At 38.3% G+C, this 20,557-nt stretch overlaps 1 protein-coding gene across 10 annotated transcripts in view; it reads left to right on the forward strand.

Annotated features, from left to right (window-relative positions):
• NRXN1 (neurexin 1) overlaps positions 1-20,557 on the forward strand; it is a 672,393-nt gene that overhangs the window by 640,364 nt on the left and 11,472 nt on the right. For 5 of the 10 annotated variants that reach the window (XM_041424058.1, XM_041424063.1, XM_041424061.1 and 2 more), the window contains one exon: positions 13,295-13,382. In XM_041424058.1, the coding sequence (XP_041279992.1) occupies positions 13,295-13,382 (88 nt within the window). The remainder of the gene's footprint in view (positions 1-13,294; positions 13,383-20,557) is intronic. The other 5 variants (XM_041424060.1, XM_041424064.1, XM_041424068.1 and 2 more) reach the window with 1 other exon arrangement.

The following is a 20,557-nucleotide window of genomic DNA, read 5'->3' on the forward strand; positions in this document are numbered from 1 at the left end:
TTGCAGAGATATTAGGGAGAAGAGAGAGGTCCCACGCTCCAAAGGACAGACCTCAGGAGAACAGCAGGGGAGGAGGAGGTTGAGTCCCTTGCGTGAGACCATAGAATACTAAAGACAGGAGAAATCAATAACAGGCAATGTGTGAAGGTATTTTATAGCTTTGTTCAGATCTAAGGAATCTGGGGAATCTAAGATATCTGGGGAGTCTAGTGATTGCATGTTGTTGTAAAGATGTTTTAAAAAAGGGGGAAAAGATAAAAAAAACACCTTTGGGTGATGTGCTGCAATACTGAAAGGAGACAGTATTGAAGTTTCCTTAGACTCATAAAAGCTTAAGAGACTTGAGTGTGGACTTGAATGTGACCCTTTGACTGCTGTCCAACAGGAGGAACCCAGGGCACGCCAGCAGTGACAAACCGCCTGGGTGCCTCGTGGTGAAGCAGCGGGAGAAGGACTGCAATAGCCTGATTGAATTCAGGCTTTCCCACATGTTTGCCCGCATCGTTTTGGTCTCACAGTTTGCTCTCCTGACAGCAGTACATGGCTGTTAGAGGCAAGAGAGCTAAATCTGAGGAGCTGCAGCGTAGTGGAGTTTGCTGTGCAGTCAGACACAGCGAGATGTCAGCGTGAGGGTAACAGCTTGTTCCCGCGAAGGGTCTGACACATCCCACTGCTGCCATTGCACGGGGACAGAGGAGCCCACGCGGCTCCAGCTCCCCCTCTGCATGCCCAGAGCAAACCCATGGGCTGGCTGGAGGTGCCTGCCCTGCCCTCCAAAGCTGTGCACAAAACATTTGGTCTTTTCCTAGCAAAATTTATGCACCTGGGAGTTATACCAGTTTTAATTAACTTCATTTTTATCACAGTAACATTCCTCTATAGACAAGAGTGACAGACTCAGGGAGTTTAATTATAGCCTTTCCTGACATAGTATGCCTATTTAGAGAGTCAGCTGAATGTTTTAGTTGCAATAGCAAGAACTTCTAGGCACCCATCAGAGTTTTGAGCCTGTATCTTATGAAATTCTTTTTACTTTTAAAGAGGAATCTTACACTATCTTGCTGTTTCCACTCCAGGCAAATGAAATTTCCTTGCTTTTGTATTTGTATTTTCCTTGCTGTATTTCAACAGCTATAAGGTGTTATGAAAAGCAATTTTAACAGATAACTGATAGGTTCCTGCCAGGAAATGGAAAGACCTTGTGAAAACACAGTGCCATACTGAATAACTGGGGTGTGCATAGATGGTTAATTTCACATTTTAAATGAGAATCCTGTTTTAAATTCTCTGCCATATTCCTAGCTATTGCTCATAATGTAATAATGAAGGTCAAAAATCCAGACTTTATGTGACTTAATAGTTTTAACTTATTTTTTTTTATTATCTCACAGCAAACCTGTCTTTGCACTATGACTCAGAAGCGTGCCATGCTGCAGTAAGAACAGTGATTAGTATGTAGCCTTAGGCATACTCAAGTTTAAGATAATTCCCTATGGGCTTGGGCTCTCAGTTTTAAACAATATCACAAGAAATTATGGGCCAGATGCACAACTGAAGTGTGAACATTTTGTTTCTCTGGAACTGTGTGGTTTTGCACCAGCTGACATTCAAATATGTTATTATTAATCTGTACCAGCATTTTATTTAAGATGGCATCAGATTGTGCAGACATAAGCCATGTGAATTAAGGCTTCGTGTCAGACTTGATTTCTGGCATCCCCTAATTGCTGGGTGTTCATTCCCTTTCACACTTAAAATTTTCCAAATCAAATGTTTTGTATCATGGTTTTCTGAGTTCCTTTCAAAACAAACATCAGAAACCTGTTCCACTATGCACCACAGAACTGACACCCTGAAATGGACTGCTGGAGCCTGTGGATTCACCTGGCAGATCTCTGCCTTATACTTGGGTCTTTTAAATTATGGATCCCAATGGGCCAGACATCTGCTGGAAAACTGAAGTCTTTGCTAGTGATTAGCAGATTGTGATTGACAGTGAAAGGAAAGCTGAAATCTTGGTGCCAGCTCCAATGGCTACAAGTCTGTAATTTTTCCAATCTGTAATAATTCCAGTGACTGGTCCAGCATGCTTTGTCCTCATCCCAAACTTCCCCATGCCCACAGTTCTCCATGGCTCTCCATGTGCCACTTTGCTGATTTACTGCAGCTCTTTTCCCCCTCATCCTCTCTTCCCTTTGTAATGGTCTGTGTCCTCACAGGCTTACAGCAGGAGCACAGTGTCTCTTCCCAAATCCTCCAACATCTTACCTCAGTTACTTTTCACACTTTCCTGGCCCTTCATCTCGGTATCCCATCTTGTCATTGTTCTGAGCCTGATTTTTCTAGCCTATTCCTCCCCACCACCCAAATGCCATCAGCAGCAGTATGGACAGCTGAAGAGAAATTGTCTTCCAGGCCTCAGTTCCTCTCTTTGGTACTGAAAAGCCACTACCTATCCTTTAAAGCAAGACCATTTTTTAGGTCCCAAATACCTCCTGTGTAAGATGCAGTTTTTCTTAACCTGCATAGATTTCTATGCATTTGATGAAAAAGGGAGGTCCCTGGTCAACAATGTGGTTATAAATAACATCTGCTTGTAAATAACATCACAATCACCTGGAGCATCTCCCAGCTGTGCAAGGCCTGCTCCTTTCCTGGAGCGTGTTTCTCACCTGAATTTTGACAGTTCTTATGGAATAAAAGCATCATTAACAAACCCAAACACCTCTGTGACAAATGTACACTCTCAGAAACTGTGTAATTAATAGTATCTCTAAAACAGTGGCTTTAATGAAACATTTTAATTGAACGGCAATTAGGCATTGTCTTTTTCCAGAGCACGTGTAGCTAACTAACTCTTGTCAGTATTACTGAGTTGTACTTGCAGAATGCAGCTCCTCTGTAGAACATTTCTCATCTCTGCAGAACTAGTAGATTATTTCCTCGGTATATTTCCTGGTCCTGCCATTATTGCTTGAGTTTTTTAATTAAAACATTAAGATAAGGAAATGTGGGGATTTTTTAGTAGTAGTACTGAGTGCTTTATGTTTGAAAAGGCTGTGCTTCAAAGACAGATTTGTGGAAAAAACAGCTTCAGTTTTGCTTTTCCTGCTCTGAGTATACCTGTAAAAACTGGTGATAATGACGGATAAAATGTGACAAAGGATCTAATATCTGGGGAGGAACAGTGTGCCCTCTTGGACCCTGAAAAAGTTTAAATTCATTCTTTATTGTAAAACTTGAGGAAGGAAACTGTTGGCAGTGGGACTAGCACTTGTTTTCCTTCAGGGGAGGAAAACTGGACTTGAGAGAGGGATACTAGCAGATTCTTGCCTGATCTGACTGACTCAAAACAATTTGCCTTGAGCTAAAGACATGCTCAAATGAACTTGAAGAACATGGTATGGATAGGTCAGTGTTAAATAGAAGATCCTGTGTTTCTTCTATTGTCTCAGTCTCTGACTTGTCTCTGGAGCAAGATGAGATGAGTGGTTTACCTAAATGGCTAAAAAGCAGTCTAGTAGTTTAAGCAGTTGCTGACAAGATAAGAAAGCTTTTTCCACCCTGAAAACATGCTAAATGAGAACAGAGACTCCATGTGAGTTTCAGGAAGTATTCCTTCTGAAGGGCTTTCCTTGCCTTCCCTGATTTTGAGACTCGTAAAAAAATTCCTGTGGCTATCAGTAGACCAAGATGTTCTTGTGTGACACAATTTAATAGTCAGGGAGATTCACAGTAAGACTGGCAGTACTGCAATTGTAAAAAAAAAAAAAAAAAAGATGGAAGTGTAGTTCATAGTTAGTACCTTTCTAACTTTGCTATGTTTTCATAACTCAGTGAATCACAGAATACCAGGTTGAAAGAGACTTCAAGGATCACCCAGCCCAGCCGAGTCTTAAAAGTGTTCAATGTTGATTTCAGTCATTTCTCAAACTTAATAAAGTTTTGCTAAGAATGGTCTTAAAACTTGTGATTAAATTGCAAAAAAAACCCCAAAGCTCCACAACAACAACAAAAAAGGCTACACTAGCAGCTCAATGGTCAATTAAAAGCAGCCCCACTTCCCTGACAAAAACTCAAATTGTCAATTTTGAAGGCTTTAATAATGCTATGCCTGAGTTTCCTGAGATAAATACAACTGCAGCAAGAGTCATATTCCAAAAATTTGACAGTCTCTGTGCATGTGATTGGTAATACAGGGATATAAATTAAAAGATTTGCTATCACTGTTGTAATGTTGCCATTTAATAAGCACAGTCTCTCTCTGAGTTAATACAAAACTGTCTCCTCTGTGTTTTGTGAGTTCAGAATTAATGGAGACCAAAATGTTTACTTCAGCAAAAGAGATGGCTAAAAATAAAATGATACCAGAAAATAAAAGCATAATGCCCAGAAACATTTCCCTCGTACTTAGAGGCAAAATAATTTTCTTGCCTAGGAGAAAATAATAGGATTGCATTTCATCAACCACATTCTATTCCATATATTTTAGGCTCAGTGCAAATGTAAAAACAAAACAAAAATCAAAGTGCATTTTTGTTGCTCTTGCTCTGGAATGAACTGTGGTGTTTATAGGAGAGGAATATGGATGTTCTGGAAAGGATCTAGCAAAGAAAGCACAAAATACTTTTAAAGAATTCACAGATTATCTGTCTCTTGTTTTCAACCTATTTTCATTACCTTGGGGGAAATAAGGGTGAAACAGGTAAGTTGGAAAGTAGCACAGCTTCGTCTAATCAGTATGATCCATGGCAGAACTATTTGTAATTGCAGAATGAAAATTAGCCAACAAAATTATTTCTGGAACCAGAAATGTTACACCACTGTGAATCTAAAAGTTAGATGAGAAAGGAGTAAGGCAGTGAGTCATTGTTCTTCATCCAAGCAGCCATGACAGCTTTCACAAATGGCACAGTATAAATAATAGGCATTATGCGATTAGGTGCCCATGGTTTTGGTAACTGGTGTGTTGCATAGCAGTGCCTTCTTGATAAAGTCCAGTTTTGTGCCACGTCTCTTAATCTGTGGGTTTTTTCTCCGTCATGAGAGAAAAACTAGCTTTGGGCTAGTTGTGCCTGCATCTTCATGGGGATTGCTCAGGGCTCTGGGTCAGACCAAGCTGAGGGCTCTGGGTCAGAACAAGCTGAGGGGTCAGCCAGCAGTTCCCAAGGGCCCTGAGAGCAGGGAGTGAGCTCCTATTTCCATCAATCCCACTAAAGAAGGGAGGGAGAGGGCAAGATGGAGCAGAGGGAGCAGTGAACACATGGTAGAGGGCTCATACTTGCTCATTCCCAGCCAGCCACCATGCCCAATATTTCCAGTAGGAAGGATAGAAGCAGTTTTGTCTTTTTACTGCACCTGTATTTTTGAATCAGTCAGAAGCAAAACAGTGCCATACTGGGTTTTTTGGAAAGGAAATCAAATCCTGGTCTGTTCATCTGGCACTGCAAAACAAATTTAGGTCTTAATCAATGCAAAGGTATTCATGATGCTGACATGACTCCTCATGCTCAGGGGTTTATGGCATGAGTTGGCCTTGATGTGAGGGGTGTGGAAGATGGACAATTCACTCTTGATTGCAGCCAGCACTGCTTTGAAGCATTAGTCCAACATTCATGGTGAACACCAGTTGTTCCTTGATGTAAATAGCAAATTACCTCAAAAAATAAAGCTTCTTCCCCCACTCTTGGTACTTTGTCACTGTGTGGCTGCTGATTGCTCTGCTTCCAAGACCCACAGCTAGTGCAGGATCAGCTTTTTTCAAGAAGAGAAGTCCAAAGTAGACCCTGCTGTTAAACAGTGAGTGTTCTATTAAGGATCTCCTTGTAAAGCCTTTAAATATGGAAGAGTGGCCAGTGAAAAAATGTATTAATGGTGATGTGTGCATTTTCGTTTGTTACCCAGCTGGGAGAGAAACACAGAAGAAAAACAGTGGGATAATTTTCTAGGCAGCAAATCCAAAAAGTTTTAAAGGGTACAAGAAATGTGATATTTTTAAAATAAAATTAATATAGAAAGTGCATTTGGTCTACATCTGGGAAACTAACTTAATCCGTATATTGCAGGAGGTAAGGAACATGACCTGATAGGAAAATGTTTGGATTTTTTTCTTATTTTTTACTTAGTAATACTTTATTTTTTTAACATTAGTGCAGAGTGCTGCCTGGCTATCTGTCCAAGTGAAATGTTGTACCTTTGCCAGCATGTGGATTTCTCAGCTCTGCTTCTGCTTCTTTACAAATGAGATGAGTGACTATAAGACTTTGACCAAAGCAATTAACTTCAAATTCTGAGCTTAAGAGCACAGTTTTGTTGACATTATTTTACTATAAATCCGTTTCTCAAATATATTCCCATTGTTTGTGGCAATTTTCCCCATGAGAATTTAGATGTTTGGGTGGAGGAGGGTGGCTGGAGAAATAATACAAAAGTCTTTCTGCATGGAATGAATACCATGGATTTTCAGGTTATTGTGTGGAAAGATAAACTGTTTGTATGTGGAGAGGTGGAGGCTAGAATTGAGGTGGCTCTGTTTTGCTCTGTGGAGCAGGTGTGTTCCTCTCACTGCTGGGATTTGAGGACAGAGGCTGAAGGTGCCCTGCAGGGCATCTGAGGCATCTTCTTGAGCTTTTCACCTACACTTCTGCATTTAATTTCTACAGCATTCATTTCACTGACTGCAAGGCCTTATTGTATTTTGTTGCTATATCCTCAAGACTTCTCTTTTTTTTTCTTTTTTTTTTTTTTTTCCTGTGAGAGGAACTTATTAATCAAGGCTTTTGCTTTCTCCCAGCATCAAACACTGACAATTCAAGAAATAACATGGTAGTATTAATTAGATCACAGCCAGTTTTGAGAAAGTGTTTCGATTTTCAGTTACTGTATTTTCACATTACAGGGTAATAACATGTCAGCAGTTAGCAAAAGATTTAATAAATATTGTGCATGTGCTTGAAATATTAGCATTTTAATACCCATGTCCAGAAATAACATTTTTCAGTAGCACAGTGCTGAGAAAGTACTTTTTGGATGTGGGTGGACAAGCAGTAATTGATGCACATGTACTTGTTTGACCTATAGCAGGTTAAATACAATGTTTGAGGCAGTTGTCTAAACAGCAAATCATCTAGAGCTGATATTACTGTTACATCACTATTGCCTCTTTCCCAGCAAACTGCCTCGTGCAGTGGCAGGTTATTAACACCAGATGAGGAGTACACCTGATGAATGTGACATATTCAAGTTTCTTTCCACAACTGTCTCAATAACCAGTCACGAAGATCTGCTTCGTACACCGAGAATTAAATTCAAATGATGTAGTCTTGGCTAGAAGATTGTGCAGTTAATCCCCTCCTGAAAAATGAAATCTGAGTTTTTCCACATGAAGTCTTTTGTTATGTTTCATACCCTGTTGATCTCTGCCAGCACTCCCATTGATTTAGGTTACTTTATTCATCCATTTAAAGAGGAAAAAGGGGGGAAAAGGAATATATGCAAGGGATTAGTTTTTGGGAAAGTCCCTCTCTGCCTCAGAAAGTACAAAAGTACAAAAGGACTGCTCTGAGCTCCTTTATCGAGGTGTTGCATGAACCATATTTTTCAAGGAGAGTTTGCCACAGCTAGTAAAGAAGACAGTAGTGTTCATCTGTTGGGTTTCCAAAACCTTTGTTTATACCATGGTTGTAGCTATATAGGCTTTTGCCAAATTGAAGCAGACCTTTATGCTCGAAAATCACTTGTAGCTGATTCTCTCTGAATTAAATTGCAATTATTTGAATAAGCTTTGTTTTCAGGAGGAAAAATGAAGCAAGCAGAGATGATAATTAAGCATTACAGAAAAGGGGTAAAGGAGAATTAGAGGTTTAATTTCCTTGTTTACATCTGAAAGTATGTTTTCAGACAGTCATTTGCTAACAGTCATTGGATTCTTATCCATTAATATTCACATAATTGTGTCTCTTGATATCACCTCTCTTGTACCCTGGCCCTCCCCTTTTGCCACCTTGTCTCCTTTGCTCCCATGACCTCACCAATAATTTTTCACTTCCTTTGTTAGTTCCCCTCCCAAAACAAGCATGCTCCATCTTCCCATGCCTTGACCATGCCCTCCATCCTAACCATGGGTGCTGCTTGCCTGTCTCTGTGCCACCCTGCCTGTCCTCATCACCAGACGGTTCCAAACACGTGGAGTTTCCTCGGAGAGGCTTTACAGCCTCGGCAGTGCTCGCCAGGCACCATCTGTTCCCAGCATCTCCTTGGCCAGTCACAGGCTCCTGCCTGGCTTTCCTGTGCCTGCTTTCTTTCTGACCTTCCTTTCTGCTCTATGGGAGCATAATTTTGGGAAATGTGCTAGATCGCAGCCTGTGTGTAACTGCCAGCGCCTCTCAGCAGCATCCTCACCTGACCCTTCTCATCCTCTGCTCCCTCTCCCACTCATTTGTTGTCCAAAATCAATCTCAAAGCTCCTCAGAGCAGAACCTTTGCTTTCCAGCTGCCTTTAGCACCAGGCACAACAGCATCGGTCTCTGCTATCATTCAGCACTGGAGCTGTATAAATAAATAAGAGTAATTCTGAGTTACGCAGTTGAAGTTCTCATCTAAAATAATTTAAGGAGTAGTCATGAGGGGTTGTGCTGGTTATAATTCATATAATAATTTAGGACTGCTAGTTTTTAGCTATTGTGTAATTTGGGTTTGCTTGCAGTTCTCATTTGATAAAGTGTATTATTGAACAAGAAAGGAATAAACTCTATTCAGAGTAGCTGTAGGGTGCTATGATTTAAAGGAGAGCTGGTGCCATACTACAGCAGAAAATATGCAGGATCCATTATACTGTTAATGAATGCACAGCTCAGATTGGTGATTTAATTTTTAGGTCATATTTCTCTCATACCCTCAGGTATAGTAGACTTCATACATAAAACCAGAGTAAGTTGGTGTGTATTTAATCTCAGTCATGCAAAAAAAATGAATAATAATAAAAAATTACTTTCCTGTATTGTTTATTCATTTGCAATTATTTCTTTTAATGGCATAGCATTCAGAGAGCACTATTAGAAGGGCACAGCCATATTTTCTGGTACTAGTTTTGAACCAGAGATAGTAACCTTTGAGGCAGCTTGATATTTATCCGTAGCTACAGACTGTCACTGCATTTAAGCCATGACTACAGCGTCATTTTTTCATCTGGCCAGGAGCTTTCTTGAAATAGTCACCATTTCCTTCCTCAGGCAAGGTGGCAGATTGGTGATATTTTAAACTGTCTCTTGGCTGAGAGACAAATCCCAATTTCTTTATTTTTGCAAGCAGACGTAGCTGATGTAAGCAAGACCTATTCCTGCAGGGGCCACACCCCTGAATGGTTGTCAGAAGCAACATTCTGCAATGACTTCTAGTTTTACTAAATGTAGGATTTTTTTGGCTCCATTTTTTCATTGCCATGTTAATTGTAAGCTTTTTTTGATATGTGCACAGATATACAACTTTTTGAGATTCCACATTTTTACAGTGGACTGCATTTTAAATCATATAGTCATAGCTGCAAACTGAATCTGAAAAATCTCTGAAAATGCACAAAGAAAAGAAGAAGCAATTAAAAGAAATTCTGCCTGACCTTTTACGCTGTATACCTTCTATTTTAATTTTTTAAAAATTTCTTACAACTGGAGTATCACCTCTTAAATGAATTTGAACGACTCACCCAAGACACATTCTAATCCAATCATGTATGATGATGATACCAGCTGGATGTTATCCTATTAGGCACTCACTGTAAATAAGGGATTTTCCACTGACTTTTAAATCCTTGATTAATGAGAATGCTTGAAGCAGTGTCCTGCAAATTAGCCATAGTGCTAGCAACAATGGCAATTCACTTAGGAGAACTGATTTGTTTTAAATCTTCCCATCCAAATTAAAAAGCATGAGGAAAAGATAATGTCAAGTCAGTAAAACACATTACTCTATCTTGCATTATTGATCTGCACCCCATGGCTGTCTGACACCCTCAGGTCTAAATTCTGCTCTCTCTTCAGGTAGATTCGCATCAGTCAGACCTCTTCTGGAGAAAGAACTCCAGAAAGTAACTGGCTCACAGTATTTAATTTATGCATTCTCTATATTCTCTAGTGTTTTAGATAACTCTGAATCCCATTTTGAATTCTGTAAGGCAGACCAATAGCTTTAATTTGTAGTTTGGTCACTGCTATCTCACCTGCCTTTCACAGCTCCTTTGCCCTTATCCCTGAAAATGTGTAAGAGTAGCAGCAAAGGGCTATTTGGATTTGGGGAAAGGGGTCAGTAGGGGCAGGTTGTGACACGTCTTTTAATTGGTATTTAAACTTGAATTCTTTGTCAGATATTTTTCTGAAGAAAGACACTTTTAACACCGTCTTATCACTTCACTTCTTATTCAGCTACTGATACTTGATTATTGCTTACAAGAAAATGAGTTTTATGCCAAATATTGACTTTGAAACACACATTACTTCCTTTAATATGCTGAAATATTAATAAGGTCTTTCTCGACATTCTATATTCGCATTTCTTTAAGGTATTTTTCATTTCTGTACCCATAATATGCATGCATTTTTATTATTCAAGAACACTCCTTTCTTCTTGTAGAAGTATGAATACTCTTTCTATAGATTGGAATTAGTGTCACTTTATGAAGACAGTTTTGACACTCTCTTATAAGTAGCTGAGCAAAGTATCTCTCAGACATGAAAGTACTTAAAGTGCATTATTTTTTTTGGTGATTTTGAATTACCAGAATTTTGTATGTACCACAAATTGTGCAAATGAATAGATTTACCTAAAGTCTTACCATGCTGTCCTATATCAAGAGTAATCAAAGACACTGCAATAATCCCATAAAACTGTCTGATCATTTCTCCTTGAGTCACTCAAGTTACAAGGGTGACTCATCTGCGCATGGGCCAAAACACCTCTAACCAAAATTCCAGTCAGACCAGTAGGTCTGAGATGGTATCTTGCTGTGACTGTTGAGTATGCATGTGATCCTCTCTGTTTAATGGTATTTGTGTAGAGCTCCTCAGTGATCCATTGATAAATATTCAAAATTCTGGCTATAGGTCATAAAAGTATTGTCTTGTCCAGTGTTATGGGCAAAAGGAGAAATTTGACACCAGGGCTTCACTTACCAAGTTGAAACTATTTCAGAGATGCATGATACTTTATGTACTTATTATTATGTTTTTATACTTAATGGTTGTGGAGTTTACAGTGCAGAGATATTTTTGTATGGGTAGACTTTGTTGGTTACTTGGTTATCTTTTTCTTTATGTTTACAAAGAAAAAGTAGTTTTCCACAAAGAGACCAAGCTACTGGTTTTCAAGCTTAAATGGTTGTCATCTAGAGAAAGAAAATGGACACTGGAAATCCAAGAGGGTGTTTGCAGCTGGCTTTTGTTACAACTTTGGTTTTCTACATGGTAGAAATAAAGGGCAACTAAAAAGCTTTTTTGGGGTTTTTTTTAAAATTTTGCAAATCTACCAACTAATTTTGGGAGTATTTCAGGTTTACAGTTGTTTCCTCTAGCTACAAATTTTCTCAGCTTTAAGGAAAGATAATTTTTGTGATTATGGCATCCAAACATAGCTGCTGTCTGTAGCCTTTTTGATTACCTTCAGCAAGTTACTTCATTCTGTTATGCCTCAGTCTTTTACCTCTAAAATATACTATGATTATTATTATGGGCTTTTCTTTGTTATGCCTCACATATTAATGAATGTATTCCTGTATCACTTTCCTACTTCAGAGAAGTGCTGAAAGCTTATATTCATTAATATTCTTGAAGCATGACAAAGTAAAGCCTATTACTGTAATATGCTTCGCTTTAAAACTCTGCTTAGAATAATAATGATAAACAACATTGGTTAGCCTTTGGCCCTGCTGCACAGCTATAAAATTTTTACATCTTCAGATTTAAACTGATGAAGGAAAACTTTCATGCATTTTATGTCCCTCCTCTATACCCATGGAGAGATAAAGGAAGAAAGTTCTGCATTTACTGAAATGGGTTGTTGGCATATTTATCATTCAGGAATCCAAGAATGGCTTTTTGCCTGCTATGTCCTTAGCCTCTTGTTTGAATATGATGTAGTATTTTATTCTCTCCATGTATTTCCTTTGGTGAGGTGAACAGAAGTTTGAAATGGATGGTTATGAAACACCTTGCCAGTAGGAAAAGTGTCTTCCTAACCTCTTTAGTAATTTCTTGAGAAATGACCAGGTGCATGACAGTTTATATTTCCCTCCTATTATGTCCCTGAATTAGTGTAGATGTTCTTATTACATTTCTAAATGACTGTTCTCAGAGGTGGCTTGAAAAGATATTCATTTTTTCATGTTGACTGATTGATTACATCATTGTTTCATTGAATATATCCTTGTTCTTGCACAAGAATAAGAAGTAGTAAGAAGAAGTAGATAGGAATTCCCCAGTTATTTTTTGAACTTTTGTGGTGTATTTTACCATACATCCCCTGATTTGTCTCCTTTGCCTTGATTTATATAATTGTCCAATGCATTTTGGCCCTGGGACCTAATCATAGTACTCTCACAATACATCACTTATTTAAGAAAATAAGAGGTTTTCACTTATTTAAGAAAATACCAAAATAATTTCTAGCATATACGCATTTATTGTTGTTTTCTTTCCTTGACTTTCTTTTCATTAAATAGTTTTCAGCTCAGTGAGAGACATGTTTGCTTGTTTTCCTTTTTCCTTTTTTTTTTTTTTTTGACTCTACATCTGAGTAAGTAAGTGCAGTTAATGGAGAAAAGATCACTATATTTATAATAGTTTTAACAGCTGCACTGCAGGCAGTTCATTATTTTGACTTGTATTTTAATGCGCTCAGTGTTCTCAGTAATATCATAGTAGAGATATTGGAAATAAAGAGGGAAGACCAGCAGCCTCAATATACATATTCTGTCCTTCTACTTTCTGTCCTTATTGAAAAAAAAAAAAAATTAAAATGTGTAAGCGCCCACACTGGATATCTAACACAATTCTAAATCCTGACAAGTGCAAATTGAAAAGCAATGTCCCATTAATACAGAGTTGGAGAGTGTCACTGCACCATTACACTTTAAGTCTGGAATGCTCTCGGCCTTGCATAAACTCAATTTAAAAAAAAAAAAAAAAAAAAAAAAAAAAACAGGGGGGGAAAAATCTCAAAAAATTTAAAAAGAAGACATGCTGGTGAGAAACTTGCAACATGTTCAGTCAATTCAAGTACATCTGTTTGACTCTTATTTCCTTTGCAGACTACAGATGACATCCTGGTGGCCTCGGCTGAATGTCCCAGCGATGATGAGGACATCGATCCCTGTGAGCCGAGCTCAGGTGGGTTAGGTTAGTCAACTTTTTTTATTACTTTCTTTTCTTTCATATTTGCATGCTCCAGTCCCCCAGAGCCCCAAGTAGCATGACAGTCCTTTTGTGCATCACAAGGAGAGGTTGAATTGGGCCCTTTCTACATGTGATGGTGTTAGCAGAGAGGAAGAGTCATCTCCAAGACATCAGATGGGAGCACATGTCATGGTCTGAGCAAAGTTATGGCTTGGCTGACGACCTGAGGGTGGACTAGGAAGGGCATTCTAGGGCCCCTGCAACTGTGTTGTGATAAAGAAAGCGCAGCTTCATTTAGCAGGAAGGTGTAGCTATTGTTTGTGCCTCAAGCATTCCCCTCAGTAAGATAAAAGTATCATGTTGAAAATGTCGTGTTATGTCATGGAATTGTAGAATGGCCTGGGTTGGAAGGGACCTTAAAGATCATCTAGTTCCAATCTCCCTGATTCGTTAGGGACACTTTTCACTAGACCACGTTGCTCAAAACTCCAGCCAACCTGGCCTTGAACACTTCCAGGGATGGGACACCCACAGCTTCTGTGGGCAATCTTTTGCAAAGGTTCAATTATACTGAATTATTTTTAGTTAATTACTATGTACCATCTCTAAAAATCCCAAAGTTTATCATTGAAGTGAAAGGGCTGCAAAACTTCCTATCCTTTAAAATAATATCCTAGATACTCCAATGAATTATTCCTGCTTCTTTGTTGGTTTGGTTTAGGTTTTATATTTCCTGAGTGAACAGCTCATGGTACCATAAAGATATATCTCAGTTTTCCTTAAAATTTTCCCCAGAATTCCCTTGAATTCTGTGCTGTTTGGTAGCATGGCCACTGCTGGTTTTCTGAGGTAATTTGGTAATCTTTGGTGCTTGCTACTTCACTTAATAGTAAAAGAATTAAGATCTATTTGTTGTGCTGTAACATTAGCTCAAGTAGAAACCAATTTAATTTGAGATTAATATATTAATGCAAATAGCAGCTAAGAGCCATTTTAGTATCACGCCAAAATCTGGGGCAGGAGAAATGTCTACATAGCCCTAAGACAAATGAAATTTTTCTTCATATGCAAATGCATGGTTCCTATCTTAAGTCACAGAACCTGATACCCACATGCAAGAATTATTTACTTAAACTGAAGTAAAGGCATATATGACTTGTCTCAGTGTCTGACAGACCTGCAGGATGGCACTTGAGCTCTTCTAGGAACCAATTTACAGACTTGATGATGATAATTCAGGATTATTTTCTTTCACTTTCCAATTAAAGGATTTCAGAGTAATTTTCAAAATTCCATTAAATTGAATGATTGTTCTTAAAACTGATTAGCAACTCACACAATTCCGTATCTCTCAGGGAGATATTTCACTCACAGAAGTCTCAGACATTACGATCAAGATATTCAGGAATATTTTTTTCCTGCTCCTTCATTCTCATTTACAAATTCTTGAGTTTAGCAAGGCTGTCCTGTCCAGTATGAGTCAGTGCAGTAGCTCGTATGGCTCTGAGCTCATTCATGCCTGTTGTTTCCTTGCTGTACTTAACTCAGACAGTGCTGTTCAATAGATAAATTGACATTTGGGGGGGTGAGTTTTTTTATTTTATAAGGTATTTTTAAAGGAATATATTGGTTATGTAGCACTAAATAATTTTCCAAATCACCTGGGAATGCAGCTTTGGTATTAAAGCTGTATTTGTATTTTCTCAGGCTTACAGCTCACTGAAAGCCAATGAAATTTCAGAATAATTCTTCTCTGAGGTAGTTTGAGCTCTGGGGCTGCAGTGTTTGGTAGTCCTGAGCCGTGCAGTCATTTAGCTGGTGGGTGCAAGAATGGGAGAGGTAAAATGAAACTTTCTGACAGCTTATTTTTTCTGTCCAAACTATGGTTCAGGAAAGGGATGTGAATGTTAGTCTTTCAGCAAAAAATTGCCATTAGCTTCACATACTGGTGTTCAGCTTTCCTTTTTTAGCTTAGCATTCATCACACAGCTATGCTTCTCATTTTTGTTTATTTGAGCATGGTTTTACTGTCTCATTTGTCAGATCCCAACTGCTACTGCTTTAAAAAAAAAACAACAACTGTGGATTGGCACAGGAATTATGTTCTGCATAATCCCAATTGTCTGGATCATTTTATCTGTCATTCTTCTCATCAAAATGTCATTCGTCCTCCCACTCTCAACTTTTAAAAGCTGTTAATTTGCCTTCATCAGCCTTGTCATTTTGTCATGCTTGAAAATACCTGAACCAAAGGGGTTACTGAAGTTGTAACTTCTGGCATATCAGTCTCTCTGTTTTAGTCTTAGTCACTTAGTGTTATGAATAACCTTTTTCCATGAATAGTCAGGTAGGCATTGCTCAATCTCCATAATACTGCAGTCTCCACGTGGATTTGGGCTGCTCCTAACAGTAGGCTAGAATTCAAGGAGAGAAGCACAGTGCTGTTGGCAGTGAGAGTCTGATGATTGTTTTTCTTTTCAGTTGGAATAGGAGATCAGAAGGATATGTCCCTCCATCTAAAATATCCCCATGGTTCAGTTCAGATTTTTCCCCCTTAACCCTTTTCACAAACCAGACTGGCTTCTCCACAGCTACTCCTCAACGTCCTCACTAATGGTGGTGAAATTTATCTATCCTAACAAGTCATTCTAGGAGGCTGAAAATACAATGGTTAGGGCTATTTTACTTTTGTGTTTTCACTTCAGAGGCTGCAGTCTGGGATCCTTCAGGAAATCCACCTCATGGCAAGAGATAATGCTCTCAGAGCTGTGTGGTCAACACTTTTCTACCAAGAATTCAATCAAGGGATGGCCAAAGCCTCTGCAGTTTTATAAACAGAGCTATAACTCAATATTTCTGTGATGACTGACCATAATATGCCTATTTCTAACCAATGTTCTCAGCTCCAAATGAGAGCCTATTCAACAAACAGTTTGAGTATGGTATGCCTATATCTCATAGAAAATACTGCTTATCCAGATTTTACTAATTAGTGAGATTTATGCATAAAATAGGGCCTTTTTCCTAGTATAAATATGTTGCATTTTGTAGTGGCTAACAAGTCCTACTCTGCCACCACCAGCTTTGCTTTCTGTGCACCTGTCTACTAAATATTAAATGGAAAGATGCAATTTGCCACAAATTTCATATAGGACATAAAAATGTAAACCCGATTAGGAGCTGCTGAGCAGCAATCCCATCATCTTGTCTGGAACATAAAGTCACAAAAATTATAATTGCAGATTTCATTGTGGTATACAAACTGCTAAATGTGCCATAATTGGATGAAGTCATAACAAATTTATTAGCATGCAAAACTTAGTCAACATATTTTTTTTGCATTATGTTTTGTGTAGTAAGGCAACAAGTATTGCTTTCACAGTCTCTCCACCTTCCCTTAAATACCAGTAACAACATGAAGATTGAGGATGGTGATAATAATAATAATAATAATACAAAATTGTTTCTATGTCTTCAACTTCATTTTATGGAGGAAATAATAAAACCTTTTCATTTTTGTAGACAAGTTACAAAAAATTTTAGTGGTAACCTATTAAAAAAAAAAAAAAAAAAAACAAAACCCCAAACCTGGGACAATTTATTCATTTCACACGAGGAGTTAAAAAACTGCAGGTGGACAAATTGCCATTCTTCACATCAGGACTGCTGTTCCAGCCATAGCTGAGCCCTGTAGAGAGCTCTGATTTCTGCTGAGTTTCAGTGAGAATTTGTGCTACACAGCTTATTTGTTCCAGTTACTCTGGGCTGGTATTTTATTTGTTAGCTATTATCTAACCACTTCTGTAGCTATTGAAATGTTCCAAAAGGCAGAGAGGTCTGAAGCAGGTCAAATGAAGTGAAATGACTGAGTTTAATGGCAGGGAACTCTCAACCAGGAAAAAAGTCTTACCGTTTTAGATAAACATACAAACAGTTCTTTTTCTGCAAATGAATTTTAAATCTTTCTCAAATTTGTGACTCAACAGAGGTTTAAGCTCAGAATTAGGTTGAAAACTCCTGACAGCCTCAGCTGAAATGGGATAAGTAGAAGTTTTGGTGGTCTTAAAGCCAGTATATTCACTGGTCTTGGAAATTTTAGCAGAAGATAACCTCCAAAGTGAAGGAGGGCTTTTTCTTCAGGTTCAAACATGTCTTTCAACCAGTGGAATTCCACATGTTGCAACCAAAGAAAATGCTCCTTCATCTCTTGATTTGGCAGGTTTTGGCTTCAACTTCCCAGGGCAATGTTTGACTGGGGGCAGATCTTGTCCTTTACCATTCTGTGGGTAAAAAGAATAATCAGGACAGAGTTCAGTCAGGTATAACATCTGGTAGCATGGGTTAGCTTTCTTAGCCCTAATTCTTAATTCAAAGGGATAAATGAAATAATTTATTTTCATATATTATTAAGAAAGAATGGTTACTAGGATAGATGCTTCTGGGCTGATCTTTGAGCATGTTTTTAATTTTTCCTACATGTTGGCCAGATTAATTGCATTGCAGAAAACAACTGGTGACAACCAGAAATCTCCAAAGCACCAGTTTAGCCTAGAGAGTGAACATGCTGAAGATGATTATTAAAGAGCAGTCATTGCTTTGGGGAAGGCTTAGTCCTGTGAGCAGAACAGTGTGAGGCTTTACATGCAAACTTCTTCCTACACATGCATGTCCTCTTCTCTGTCACAGCATGTTGGACAGATGAAATGGCTCAGAACCCTACATTCTCAGCCACCTTGTGATGGTTTAGGTTTGGTCCCTGCATTGATACCTGTTTTTCCAACAGGCAGAGCTGTGAAATACAGATTGTGAGTGTTTTATGCTCATTACTAGAAGTTTTTCTTTCTTTTCCTGTCATGAATTTCTGCACTGTATTCCTGGTGCATCTGGCAGCAAGATAACATTGCAGTAGGAGGTGAAGTGACTCCTATAATTTATACATCACTGCAAGTGCCCTATTTAATGCTCTTCATGGAATTCATTGTGCAAGAAGCTGAAACAAAGAAAAATAAAATTACAGTTAGTTCATAGGGTTACTGTGTTCATTATGACTTGAGACATAAAGGGAATATTTGTGCCTCAGTCCAATTATCCTGTAGTTCTATATGCATTTCTAGTGCCAGAAAGATCACTGGGTTGTCTTGAATTAGACTTTTAGAGTGTTTAGCTGTGATACACATAGTCATCTCTGTATAAGACACTACAAAAAAAACTATGCTTTATTTACAAACTTTCCAAGTGTTAGCACTTGCCATGGCTATGCATAAAAGAACTGAGGGGATTAAGATATAGATTAATCTTCCTTCAATTGAAGATAAAATAATTTTTAAGCTTATTTAATTTATTTTTAATAAATCATAAAGCCTTCTCCAGAGGAACAGAAAGTAAATGCTGCATTTTTCCAAATTATTTTATTGTTAACTGAACTACATCTTTGTCAACAGGCTGAGGTCCTAGTGCCTATCACAGTGAATTACAAATATGGCATTTCTAATTTGAATTTGATCAAAAAAAGTTTTTTTTTTCCAAATTATTTAAAGAAGTGAGGTTAAAAATCATGATTGATCCATTGTGCTACTGCTGACCTCTACTCTTTACCAGCCATGCCCTTGAAACTTGGGAATTCTGAGTAGAACTGGAGTTTTCTAGCCACTCCTTGGGATTTTCATACATTCCTAGTGTCAGATGGAAGAATATAGATGGATGCAGGGGAGCTGGCTTTTTTTCCTGCACGCAGTGGTTTTCTAGGAGTGCAATACCAGCAGCACAGTGTTCTCTGTGGTAAGAAAAATTGCCATCAGACTGCTGTAAATCACACAAGGCTCTCTGTTAACTCACATTAGAGCCTCTCCGCCGGTGCGTAAATGATGGACGGTTCTCGGGTGTGAACTTTGAGGGTGCATTCACATTCCATGCCTATCCCTGCTAAAGCTGGGTCCTCCCACTTCTATAAAACATAGAACAGTTCAGTAAGAATGGCTGCTGGGGTTTAATCCCAGCTAGAAAACACTCACGGTGCAAACACTGGCGTTATTATTTGCGTGGAAGGACAAATCTTGATTTCATGCTTCAGACATACACAAAGAACAGGAAAAGGCAACTCTTGTGCAGACAAGTTTACTAAGTGCCAGTTGTTAGTCCTGCTGTTACATGTTCAGTGGTTTGGTTAGACATCTCCACAGAACAGACAAAACCAAGTGGCAACGTATCGAGTAGTTTCAAGAAATGTTCTCTTTACGAGCAATAATTCAAGAAAAATGGGTACATTACTCAGTGTGCCTGAAGGAGTGTCCAAAGAAAGAGGGGCCTGTTATTTTTCTTTCTTTTAAAGATGTAAAAGACAGCTAGTGAGTCAGTTCTGAAGGTATTTACAGGCAAAGCTGCAGCACAAGTCACTGCTGTGATTCCAGGACTGAGATGTGTATGTAAAGAAGCAAACCAGGCCCTCCACATCACTCCACTGACTTCAGTGGAATTCCTTAGATTTTTCAGTACTAGGAAATTCCCTAGATATTTCAGTGAAATGTCATATCCTTTAATTCAGTTAACGGGGGACTTATTTTCCTGATTTGCCCTAGAAAAATTTGCAGGAAAAAACGTTGCTTGTATATGAGCAGTTGCTTGACCTATTCTTTTTTATATTCTAGAAAAAAGAACTTGTCTTACAGATAAGGTATTGCATAGACCTTAAAAATTAATTGTCTGTGAATGCAGTAGTTTTGTCAGGAAAAAAATGAAATAAGATCTATGTCCATGCTCTCTTCAATAAAGCAGACATGATTTTCCAGCCTGGTATTCAAGATTTTTCAATAATAAAACACATTAGGATCCAGTGGCCATGCATGTGTCATTAGTAAATGAAAATATGTTCTAGACAGTTCTAAATCTTTTATTATTCTTTGTTAGACACAGAAATAAAGGTGTCTGTTCTTTGACAGCCTCCACTATGAGAAGTTTCCACCATTTTCCAAAACAGCCTAGATCTTTTTAATCTGGAATCAAAGAGTCACTGAATTGAAAAACAGCCTGTAAAGCACATTATATTTAAGGAAAACAATAGAATAAGGCCAAATATAGACTATGTCGAATTTAAAAAACATTTTCCACAGGTGAACTTCACACTCTGGATGAAAAATGTAGAAAATAAGTAAGACAGTAATTGTAAAATGGAGGTTTTCAGA

Source organism: Onychostruthus taczanowskii, unplaced genomic scaffold (assembly GCF_017590055.1).
Source record: "Onychostruthus taczanowskii isolate IOZ18803 unplaced genomic scaffold, ASM1759005v1 scaffold80, whole genome shotgun sequence".
In the NCBI taxonomy this organism is placed as follows: domain Eukaryota; kingdom Metazoa; phylum Chordata; class Aves; order Passeriformes; family Passeridae; genus Onychostruthus; species Onychostruthus taczanowskii.